General features: G+C 35.5%; 1 protein-coding gene across 3 annotated transcripts; it reads right to left on the bottom strand.

Moving 5' to 3' along the window:
• HSD3 (3beta-hydroxysteroid dehydrogenase 3) lies at window positions 1-11,154 on the bottom strand. 3 transcript variants are annotated; one of them, XR_002026444.3, is made up of 14 exons: window positions 10,723-11,154; window positions 8,139-8,228; window positions 7,903-8,036; window positions 7,607-7,777; window positions 7,051-7,167; window positions 6,884-6,963; window positions 5,768-5,963; window positions 4,857-4,971; window positions 4,079-4,253; window positions 2,058-2,214; window positions 1,397-1,463; window positions 1,117-1,308; window positions 376-429; window positions 1-229 (listed from the first exon to the last, which is right to left on the bottom strand). XR_002026444.3 is itself a non-coding variant. In XM_010315718.3 (14 exons), the coding sequence occupies exons 1-12, from the start codon at window positions 10,961-10,963 to the stop codon at window positions 1,118-1,120; spliced, it is 1,734 nt and encodes a 577-aa protein (XP_010314020.1). In that variant the 5' UTR covers window positions 10,964-11,154; the 3' UTR covers window positions 1-229; window positions 376-422; window position 1,117. The 3 variants fall into 3 exon arrangements, 2 of the variants coding, with proteins under 2 accessions (XP_010314020.1, XP_004252013.1); XM_010315718.3 differs by having other exon boundaries at window positions 376-422; XM_004251965.4 differs by having other exon boundaries at window positions 1-422.
• Window positions 11,155-11,361: the final 207 nt, after the last annotated feature.

The raw sequence follows: 11,361 nt of genomic DNA, 5'->3' as shown, positions 1-11,361 counted from the left end.
TTTCATCGCCATTCTCGTATCTCACTCCGATATTTGGTATCTCAAATATGTGTAACTCACACCAAGTACATGTATATAGTGTTATTTACATGTATCTAAAATAAATAGACAAATCTTATCCTCCTCCCTCCCCTCTCGCTCATCAGTATCATATATCACTCCGCTATTTGGTATCTCACATACATGTAAATCACATAAAATACATGTGTATAGTTTAGTTCACATATACCTGAAATAAACAAACAAATCTTATTTGCCTCTGTCCCACCTCATTCGTCATTATAATATCGCGATCTTGTATTCGCTATCCCAGATACATGTATAGGTATATCTAATGTGCTTCACAAGTATCTCGTATGCATAAAAAAGTCTCACCTGCCCCCTCCCGTCGCGCTTGTCATTCTCATATCTCGCTTGCATATCTAGCATCTCAAATACATATGAATCATATCAAATACATGTATATAGTGAGTATTTAGTGTGCTTCGCATGTATCTAACTTAAATCTAATATGAAATTTTATAAAATTGAAAAATAAAATCTAGTCATTTCAAATCATAAAGAGATAGTAAATATGGTAAAAAAATACCATTAGTTACCCCTTTTTAAGACCTGCTTTTAAAGTAAAAGAACAATAATAGTAACAGTAGGGGTTAAAAACAAAATAAGCAGAAAGGTAATTTGAAAGATGCACCCTTCTACAAGATGGGTTTCTTCTCTAAAAAGATATCATTTTTTCTTCGGGTATAACATTAAAAGGGCATTGTAATAATCACAACATAAGAAATTGGCAAGCATAATTTGTATCCAAGCAGAGCATTCATCCACTATGTTGTCATCTCAGCCAGAAAGGGCAAAGACTATCCTCAAAGAGTCTTATTTCTTTTCTTTTGAACTTCCCAAATTTTTTGTAGCCCTAGTGTTAGGGTATGGGAGGAATGAGGTGGTGGGGGACTTGAGTTTCTCAATTGGATACAGATCAACCGACCCTTTACATATTAGGTAAACAAACTACTTGTACAAGAGGTCACACAATCTAAATAAGGAAACTGAGCCAGAAGATGTACACCACTCTTACTCTGTATGCTGTTACGACTGAGTAAAGCATTAACACACCTCATTGCTTGATATTCAATCTAGAAGATCCGATTTCTGAATCAGAATACAGCAATGCCTGAGGCAAGGGTAACCTCCTCATCAGCAGGGTAAAGGCAACTTTTAATATGCTGAATATTACATTTGCTGTACTATCAATTTCATCCTCATACTGCTCATAAATGAGGAATGAAGTGAATGCCAGTGCTAGTGCTGCAAAGGTTTTGAATTCATGTAAACAAACTACCAGATATGGACTTCAATGCAACCATTAAGCATAAAAATGTAGTATAACACATACCTACACCAAGTGCAAAAGTCAAGCAATCCGAAATAACCAACTTCAAAACATATAGGGGTATTGCAGCCTGCAGAAAATAAGAACTTTTAGAGTTCAACACAACCTAAACAGTAGATTCAAGGACAGACTTTACAAACACTATTTGCAGTCTGACCCAATTGACGGCAATCTTAACAATATCTCCATTCTGACTAATCTTCAAATAGATGAGGTCCATATGTATCTCACAATCAGTTTCTTTTCCCAAGGTCAAGTGTCTCACCCTTCTTGATACTTCATCTGCTAAATCCATTGTCTACCATTAGTTTCTTTTGGCCCTCATCCAAAAGCTTAAATTCGTTTGTTTTAACCCCCCCCCCCAGTTCTAATTACTTACACGAAGTGCAGTATAACTTCTAGGAATGATCAATGCCAACCATTTGTTCAACGTTATTCGAGTTTCTGGGAGAAAAAAATTGTTTAGCCTTTTCTGAAGACTGGAGAGGAGAACTCAGACGCTAGATTTGGAGTATTTGAAAAAACGTGTGGAAATCATCCAAAAACATTACTAAGGCTAAGCAAACTCAATTTTTGGAGAACTTCAGACAAAGGCCAGATCATCTCTTGCTCAATTTAAAATTAGTAAAAAGGAAGTAAAAATATGAATTGAATTAGTACACACCTTCAGAAATATATGCCAATCCTCTCCTTGGGCAAGTAATTTTGCTAAATGACTCACTCTGTTCCACATATATGCTACGTTGTAAAAGCAATTTCTCATATCCACTTCAGAGATCTCAAAGAAGGACCATGATATTCTGGGAACTGAAATCCCATATCTGCAGCAAAGATGTCATTATTGAAGGAATACAAGCATCCCATGCATAAAATAAATACTGAAACCTTTTATCAAAAAAATATAAAAATTCTGAAACCTAAAACCTGGGAACTGGAAGCCGATAAGTTCATTATGAAATAATGCTGTGGATAAAAGCTCCCAATCGGAAATAGATTATTTAAACAATTCATAGGCAATTTCAGAAATAGAGGAAAACAAAGAACGGGACTATACCGGCAATTGCAAACAATTTACCCATGAACTTCCACATAATATTTTGAGATTTTAACACTCTACATTACTTGGCTAAGCTTACCCTATTTAGCCCCTTTTTCAGATCATAGCCTATTTATCCCATTACATATATAATTTGAAATACTTGGGGGAAAAGCAATAATTCCTTAATTTGTGATCATGATCTTCATTTTTTGATGCTTAAACTGATTGATAGTGATATTCATGTTAATTATCACAGATCATAACATTGTTGGGTGAAAGAGTTGAAAAATTAGGAACTCGCCATTGTTGAGGTTTTCAAAAGCTTTAAAACCTATTGTGAATATTGTGATTTGTTGAAATTTTTGGCAAATTGATGATTAAGGCTCATTGCGGATGTTATTTGGAAGTTGTGGTTAGAATTTAAGCTATTCAATGAAGACTTAACACAGTTAGGATGGACTTTCTTGGTTGAAGTTCATAGGAGATGAAACCCAGTTTTTGTGGAAGTTTGTATAATCTTATATAACAATGTAAAAGTGTGTATAAACCTATGTTGTGGGGATTCTTCATTTAGCTGCCACACCCCTGTCGACATGACATTGGTATTGGTATCTGTGGGATTCATACTGAGAGCGCTCAACCGAGATTGAGTACTTTGACCACAATACATGACAAAAACTGAGGAAAATGGAAAATGGAAACTGAATTTTAGCCATTGCCTGCTAGTGTCTACAATTTGAGAAATTCTCAAAATGAAAATCGAATTATTGGCTTCACCTCAAAGCCTTTTAGGCTATCTTCATAGATTTTTTAAGAATTTTTAACTATTTAAAGCCAAATCCCTACCCCATATCCCTACCTCCGAATCTTAAAATTTAGATTATGAAGGATCCAACTTCTAGATCCACACCTGGATGGTTACTTGCACTCAAATCCGAGCATCATAGTTATAAACACCTCTTGTACACTATTATACACTTTTATACAAGATTGCTACATTATTTTAAGGTAAGTGTATAGTATTATATAATATTGTATGATGTTGTACACCAGATGTAAAAACATTGTTGCTAAAAAAAGTTGGTTATGTGGGTCGAAACTGAAAATGTGGCTACATGGGTGTAATTTGTTGTGCTGGGCTGTATATTTTTAAAACTTTCTCAAATATTTTCCTTTTCCTATAAAGATGGTGTCTGATTTGCACATTATTCAGTTGACTTGACACAACAGAGTTAGGAAGACTTATAAGAGGAAGATGTTGGACCTACAGATAAAAGAAATGTTAAAGGATTTGAAGTGTTCTAATTAACCCTTACAACAGGATGAAGTAGCATCAATCAGTTCTTTTCACCTTCGGTTTTGTGGGAGGTGTTCAGGGAAACACTCCAGTTGCATACATATAATCTTAACATGTCACATATATTATTCTTTTTCATAACCTCAATGCATTAAGGTTCACATAAGGGATTGCATGACACGCCCTAAGAATATGATTTATATCCAGTTGTCTCATAAAGAAAAATAATATACCAAAAGTTTTCATCTCCTTGACGAAGATATGATAGGACATGTCTGTCCAAACATTTCTTTTAGGACACTATTCTATTTAAAACATTTAAAGAAAGTACATTCAGTGGCTTACTTACATTGTTGGTGGCAGAATGCTGTATCCCCAGAGAGCAACAGCAATCATTAGTAAAAGCTGGGAAAGAGATGAAAGAAAACTCCTCCCGGACAGAAAGAACCAGTAATGGATGAAAACCAGCAAAAGAAAACAAGTAAATGTTCTCTGCTCATCTCTCCACAGTAAGATTTCTGCAACTGCACTAACATTATAGATTGTTATTTAGAGGTAACCAAGATGGTACAATGAAGAATTGTGATTTTTCTCGAAAAAACAACAGCTAGAAGTAGAAGCAGACTGGCATAAGAAAACTTTCACCACAACCCCTTATCCCACAAAAAGAAAATGCTGCAAGTATACAATAGTAACAATAATAAATAAATAATACTTAGTCTATTAGAATCTAAAGGTATACAAAAGTTTCTACTAAATTAGATGTCACTCTACATTTGGGTTGCCAAGGAAGTTTCTGTAATGTGCTTAAAACTGTAGCCAGAAGCCAATTCTAAGATGCAAACTGAAATTCAGTCTCAGAAGAACACTAGAATTGGGTCAAAACACCAAACTCAAGCATGTCTATTGTGGTCAAACACAATACTTTCTCCTGAGAGAAGTTCTGGAAAATGAGCCTTAGAGAAAACTGTGGCAAGTCGGTTCTCTCTACCAGTTCATGGAAAAAATTGTAGCTTTTAGGTGAAGAAAAATGCCTAGAGGGTTTATTTTAGTATTTTCACTAACTCAAATAAACTAGAAAACCACACTTCTGCAAGGCTAGAAATTTCACAAAGTAACATACCAACCTTTTCCACCTCCTAGAAGTTTATGCACTTTTGACTCCTCATCGGTGTCACTATAGCTTGAGAAAGATGACTCTCTGGTTAATTGAGAGGACTTAGCGGTTACAGCAACTCCTTCCTGTATCAGAGTTTCACGTCTGTAATAAGCAGTTGAGTCATGTCCAAACAATAGTATAAGCCCTATGGCAAATTTCAAAAGCAACCCAAGTCTCAACCATATTTTCAGCACAGATCAACAAATTTGCGCTACTTACAACAGAATCAGCATACTTATCAAGAAAAGTAAAGCTTCTTAGAAAAGCAAAGAAGAGATCCAAGATGGATCAAGTGAAACAATTTAAGAACAAGTATTTTATCAGAGAGATTCTCAATGTATATAGCATGTCTTTTATAAGAACATCAGGACAGCCAATTTTATTATGACAGTAAAACTTTTTTTTTGCATATCACTGTGGAACTAGGAAAACTAAAATTCTTACATTCTAGAAAAAGATATGTTATCTTTACCTTTAAGCTTAAAAAAATGCCAGCAAGTAAGCTAAAGTTCAAAAGATCCATATACACTGGGTATTTACTGCCTTTACCACTCCAATGTTATAAAACATTGGCCAGTCAAATATACTCTGCTCATCCCAAATTAATGCATAATTCGAGGACTTAAGGTCAACGAATCTAAGTTTCAGTGTGAATTCAAATATTGCTTTCTTACTAATTTATTTTCTTGAAAGTGACACTTACATATTTGGAGAAATATCAGAAAATTATAAATTTTCACTGTTAAAATTAAAATTCTTTTATTTGAAAACATTGTAATCAAATAGAATAATTTAAGTGCCAACAGAATAATATGAGACAGAGAGCAGTTGTTTAGTCACTGTTTACAGCTAATGATAAAACTAAAGGATCAAACATACTTCAAGGGAAACAACTGGAGAATATCCAATATATTTCTGAGCTGCCGAGCAATTAAATTTCCTATGGCACAATGCTAATTCAATAATATCAAAAACTGGAACATTCTCGGTACTCCAGTTGCTCATCCTTGAAACAGTCCATTTTATGATCAAAGTAACATATTGGGTAACCATATCAGGAATCTTGATAATCGACCTGCAATCAGAAAGCACCAAATATTTCAGGAAGCCACATCACAAAATCCATAATGGAAGGGAAGGAGCAAAGCTACAAAACCAACAAAAGAAAGAAAGAATGTAAGTCAAGAATTAAGACAATACACTATGACCAGCCAAGAAGGTCAGCAAATACACAACTTAAGAGTAATATTTATTCAAGTATCAACAGTATATGCAATAGCTAGCGATGAAGAGAGCTACATATGTAAACAGGGGAAGTGGTGCAACAGAAAGGGAGAAGAATGGCGTGTAACAAGAAGAAATGGATGAAAAAAGAGAATTACTTGGAACAATACTGACTAAATTGGGCAAAAGGCTAGGTGATTTCTTTCAATTTGCCTAAACGTGCAACCTTGGTGGGCAGGTCTTTATCGATATTCAGATTCACTGAGAAGATGCAGATACTTGAAGTAATAGTCAGGCGCGGATAGAGAGAGAGAGAAGATTTGGAATAAATTATCCCTCTTCATGAAAGACAAATGAGGCAGGACAAAATAAGATAACCCAAGAGAATTATCTAGCCAAATCAATTGTACAAGAAGACTCCTTGTCGTGCAATCCTTACCCACATAAACACCATGGAAAATTCTGAATTACGGACCGGACATGAAGATAACAACCAAGCTAGAGTTTCATAGCCTTCACAAACCATAAAATCAGATAGATGACAACAAAGAAACTTTGTTAGCACTTCACAAAAACTTGTTTAGCTAGGATGTTAGTCGTGATGGAAGGTAGAGTTTGCAACATGCAGGAACCACAGTACAGTCAATAGTCATGACTGCTATTCACCTAATCTACACATATTTCGAGAAAAAAATCATAAAGAAACCTCCTAACGATGGGAGCATCATCGATAAGTATAGACGTAAGAGAATAGTATGCCAGCTACCTTACCTTTGATATCCCAATCTCTGAAATACAAGAGATACAAAATCCTTGAACTTCATCGGCTTGAGATTAGTGATGAAAAAGGCCTACAATGCATGGCATATCACACTGTTTGTAAATATATTAACCATATCAAAAGGAAATATCGAATAAAGATAGCTAAAAATCTGTACCTTGCCACATACATGACTCCCCCTAGAATTTAGAGCTTTGTCTGCACATATATGTGCATAGGCAACATTCTCCACATAGGTGAAGTCGGTCATATTGTCACCAAGTCCTATAATAAACTGAAATGAGAATGTCTATTACTTATTCAAAAAGTATGTATACAAAGACTAAACACAGTTAAAAACTGCTAGATCAGAATATTACACCTACATAATGACTAAAATTGTGACGTGAGGATTCTATGATCTTTTTCCTCTTTTATTCTACGTACATCCCAAGGAGGTTCCTGACACAAAACATGCTGCAAATTCTACACCAATTCCTATTTGCCTACTTCCACAAGGAAACCGAAAGTTACTGGTAACAAAGAGCAGAGAAAGAGAAATTCCTCAGAGATTTGAAGCATCTAACGAGTTTAGTGAAAATTTTGTTGGATGCTGATGCTAAAACAAAGAACTCAGGTCTAGTCCATCACATCTACACAGGCTTAGCAAAAAGAAGGAACATAATTGATTGATTTTAACCAACAGAAGAGCAAATAAAAAGAAGGCTTCCAACCTTGCCCCAGCCAGATTTTGCAACACCGACCAGCAAAGAAGAGAGATAATTGTCTCCGGGTCCAAAAGCATAGCTGGGACGAAGTGCGCAAGTAAGAAGGCCATCAGCATCATTTGCAACTAAAACTAGAGCCTCTGCTTGAGCCTTAAGATCAGTTACCATGTTCACAAACTGCATTAAGAAAGCATCAAAGTGAAAAGAAGAAACTGAGGAAAACAAAAAAATAATGGCCTAATGAAAAATGTGGACGAGGGTTGACAGGAATATAGCCTAGTAAATTTGGATAAGAAACTTACTTTACTGGAATATGGTAAGGACTCATCCCCACCATTTATATCCTGCCAGCTGTTCAAAACTACATCAGCAGAACTGTTGTATAATAGCCTTTTGACTTTACACTCTTGACAGGCAGCAATGATATTCTTGGCACCTGAAAGACATAATATTTATTCTCAATCAGGAGTCAGGACACCAAAATTTTAAATAGCAAAAATGTGGAATTCACTTAAATGACTGCCGAATGAAAAATTACCTTGAACAACAATTGTGTAGCTAATATAAAAATCATGACCGTATGAGTCCCTAGCATCCATGTAGAATACAACTGATGCACCATCAATAGCTGCATGGGAGAATATGATGAAGTAAAACTCAGTCCAACTTTACTTGAGTGGAATAACACAGTTATCCAGGAAGGTACAGAAAAAAGAAAGAAACTCTAGAAACTGCTTAAACTAAACAAGCCAAGTCAGATATATACACAAAGAATGTCAAACAAGCAATCAAACGACATAACCTAATTGACTAGTTCACAGTCCAACTGCATTTCTTAATTGTCAAGAAAAGTACTACAGCATTGGTTAATTGTCAAGAAAAGTAATACAGCATTTCTTTTAGGTGACAGCACAGAAAGTGGAACGAATAGCTGGTGGAGGGGGGCTAGAAGGGCTGGTAGTACCTATCCCTTGTTTGTAGAGAGAAACACAAGTTCAAAAATATTCATCTCCTCATAATTTTTTCAACTCTCTCAGAGTATGAAGAATGGAAGAAATAAATATCTTTTAATTGCCTTGCAGTTGAATAAAAAGAAAGTTAAAAGGAGAATAAACAATTCCTACAGGGACGCAAATTAATAGGGAAATAGGTTAATGAGTGCCCATCATTACTTCCCCGTTCAAAAAACCTCCCGAAACCACTGATATAATTAGTTGGATGTCCTCGCAAAGAACTAAGCAAAAAGCAATCATCCATACTAAGCAAAAATCAATCATCCATTACAGAGAACTGTTGAACATTGTTGCATATCTCAGAATATTGTACTTCCATTCATTCACCATAGAAGTTATAAGGAGTACTCCGCAACTATTAATAAGTCATGACCGCCTTTTAAATATTCATAATTGTGTTTATGTGATGTGTATGCCTGGAATGATGGTGTAGGATTATAAGCCCAGTAACTGACACAATTACTACATTCATGAAAGGAAAAAATTTCATGGTTTTGTTTCAAAATAAACAAGCATACAACAATACATTGTAAAACACTTGGGGTGCTAGGAAAGAGAAAGGAATTTCATAGGAAGTACCTGCTCAAAAGTGTCATTGGACATCTCATAAAAATGCATACATGTTAGCTTACACACTAAGAGAAACATTTTTTCTTCCAAGTTGAAAGGGAGATAATTTCATTTGCCTTGATTTTCTCTTTCAACAAATCAGGAGGATATTCAGCTTCTGAGTGCTCATCTTCTATCATAAAACCTCTTCCTTCATTTATTCACACAAGATACATGCATCTTGATAAAGTGCTGAGTGGTCAAGTAGGGTTTTTTCACTTTTTGAAAAAGGAGAGTGATCGAGTAGGTTTGTTGTCATTGATCACACTTTTGGGCCTGAGATTTGGTATCAGGAATCAGATTTGAGATAGACTACTTTCATGATTATGTTAGCTGGTGCATGCATGTGAATCTGTTATTTATTTTCCACAAATAATTCGATCCTTCTCTCATTACTTCCTATTCTATCTTTCGTTCTATTTAAGTGAGCATTCGGTTAGGAGCAAAAGCAAATCCTGCTCAATAAGATTCTTATACATGCAGAAAATAGTTACCTTTTCATTGGACCATTCTCAATTGTGCATATCATCCTTGTGTAGGGTCCATGCTGACCTTCACTATAGTCTTTTGAGTTTTAACCCTATCTATGAGACGAGAGGTTTCTGCAAATTGCAAAACAGAATCCATATTTTCCAACTTAAAGAGCACTCATGTGCTTTTATTTTTGTTTTCCTTTTTTATTTTGTGAGTTAGTCAAGAAATAATTCATTGAATTCTCACCACCTAAAGGTTTGTCCTAGTGGTCAATGAATTGTGTTGAGAACAATGAGATCTCAAGTTCAAAACTTGGTGGAGGCAAACACAAGGTGATCGCTTCCTGATCAAGCCTTGCTTGGAGGTAAAAAGTACCCGATAGATTACTCGAGGTGCACACAAGCTGGTCGAAACATCACGGTTATAAAAAAAATCATTGAATCACACCAAGATTGTTCCAAATATGATCAACTAGTAATTTCCCTGTACACCATCAAATATATGAACTAGAAATGACTTGTTAACAATATTGATATATGGCTCATCATTTTTCTTGAACAATCTCCTATTCCTCCCATTCCAAGTAGATCCGAAAAGACATAGTGTTGTGGCCTCTCAAAGCATGTCGTTTAGCTTGTCAAGACCCTGACTTCTTTTGGTGTGGATCATTTGTGCCACCATCAATATCATCCACATTGCCTCCAACAAAGCCAGTGCAAGGTGTGAAATAGTTAGTCGTCAACTTGCAATGAACAACATATGGTATGTATCCTTTCCCACTTCATACATAAATAACACCAATTGACAGGACACTTCAAAAATGACATATCAACTAACTGCATTACAAGGATTCAACAACAACCTACCACAACTCTCATTCGTTATCTTTTAGGCAACACATTGAGTAGAATAACAAACAAGTAGTACTTCCAATATACACATTGCAAAGAAATTGTCCTGCTAACAAACATTACACTGTACAAATATACTTATGCAGAATTTGTGGGAAGTTGTAAGAAGTGGTACCTGTAATAATATTGGATTTATGACGAACATCGACATGGAAATATGAAGCGCGTCCAGAAGAAAGGGCATGGGAAAGGAGGGACTCAGAGGGTTCAAGTTGAATAGTGGGGAAAGAATCGGCGATTCGTACGATCCAATTGCCGAGTCGAAGAAGCCTATCGACAAGCGGTTTCCCGATGAATCCTCGACCACCGAACACAACGCACATCTCAAACTCCTTACCTTCCTCCACAATCGCCATTGTTTTCTCCTCCTTTCCCTTTTCAACAAAGGGATCGACTTCTTTTAGAGAGAGAGAGGGAGAAGGGAAAGGGTTTTATTGAAATGGTAAGGAATCGTTTTTTTAGAAAGAGAAAAATATTACGAGTTTGAAGTAGAAATGGGAGTTGGTGCATACCTAAAAAACATATGGCAAATTATTATATTAGCAATATACGTATAGGCTATTAATGCATGGATAATATAGAGACTCAAAAAAGTTAGATATCGATTCTATAGAGACTTGTAATTTAGCAAAAAATTATTTTATTATAATATTGTAGTTTCAAGGAAGTACTTTCAATGAATCAAAGAGATCACAATTATAATTAGACGATTATAAAGGACTACAACTTCTATATTTTGTACCAACCAAGCAAG

This window comes from Solanum lycopersicum, chromosome 12, assembly GCF_036512215.1.
Source record: "Solanum lycopersicum chromosome 12, SLM_r2.1".
Lineage (NCBI taxonomy): Eukaryota > Viridiplantae > Streptophyta > Magnoliopsida > Solanales > Solanaceae > Solanum > Solanum lycopersicum.
Note: the sequence above shows the minus strand (reverse complement) of the source record. Positions and strands in the feature narration are given on the sequence as shown.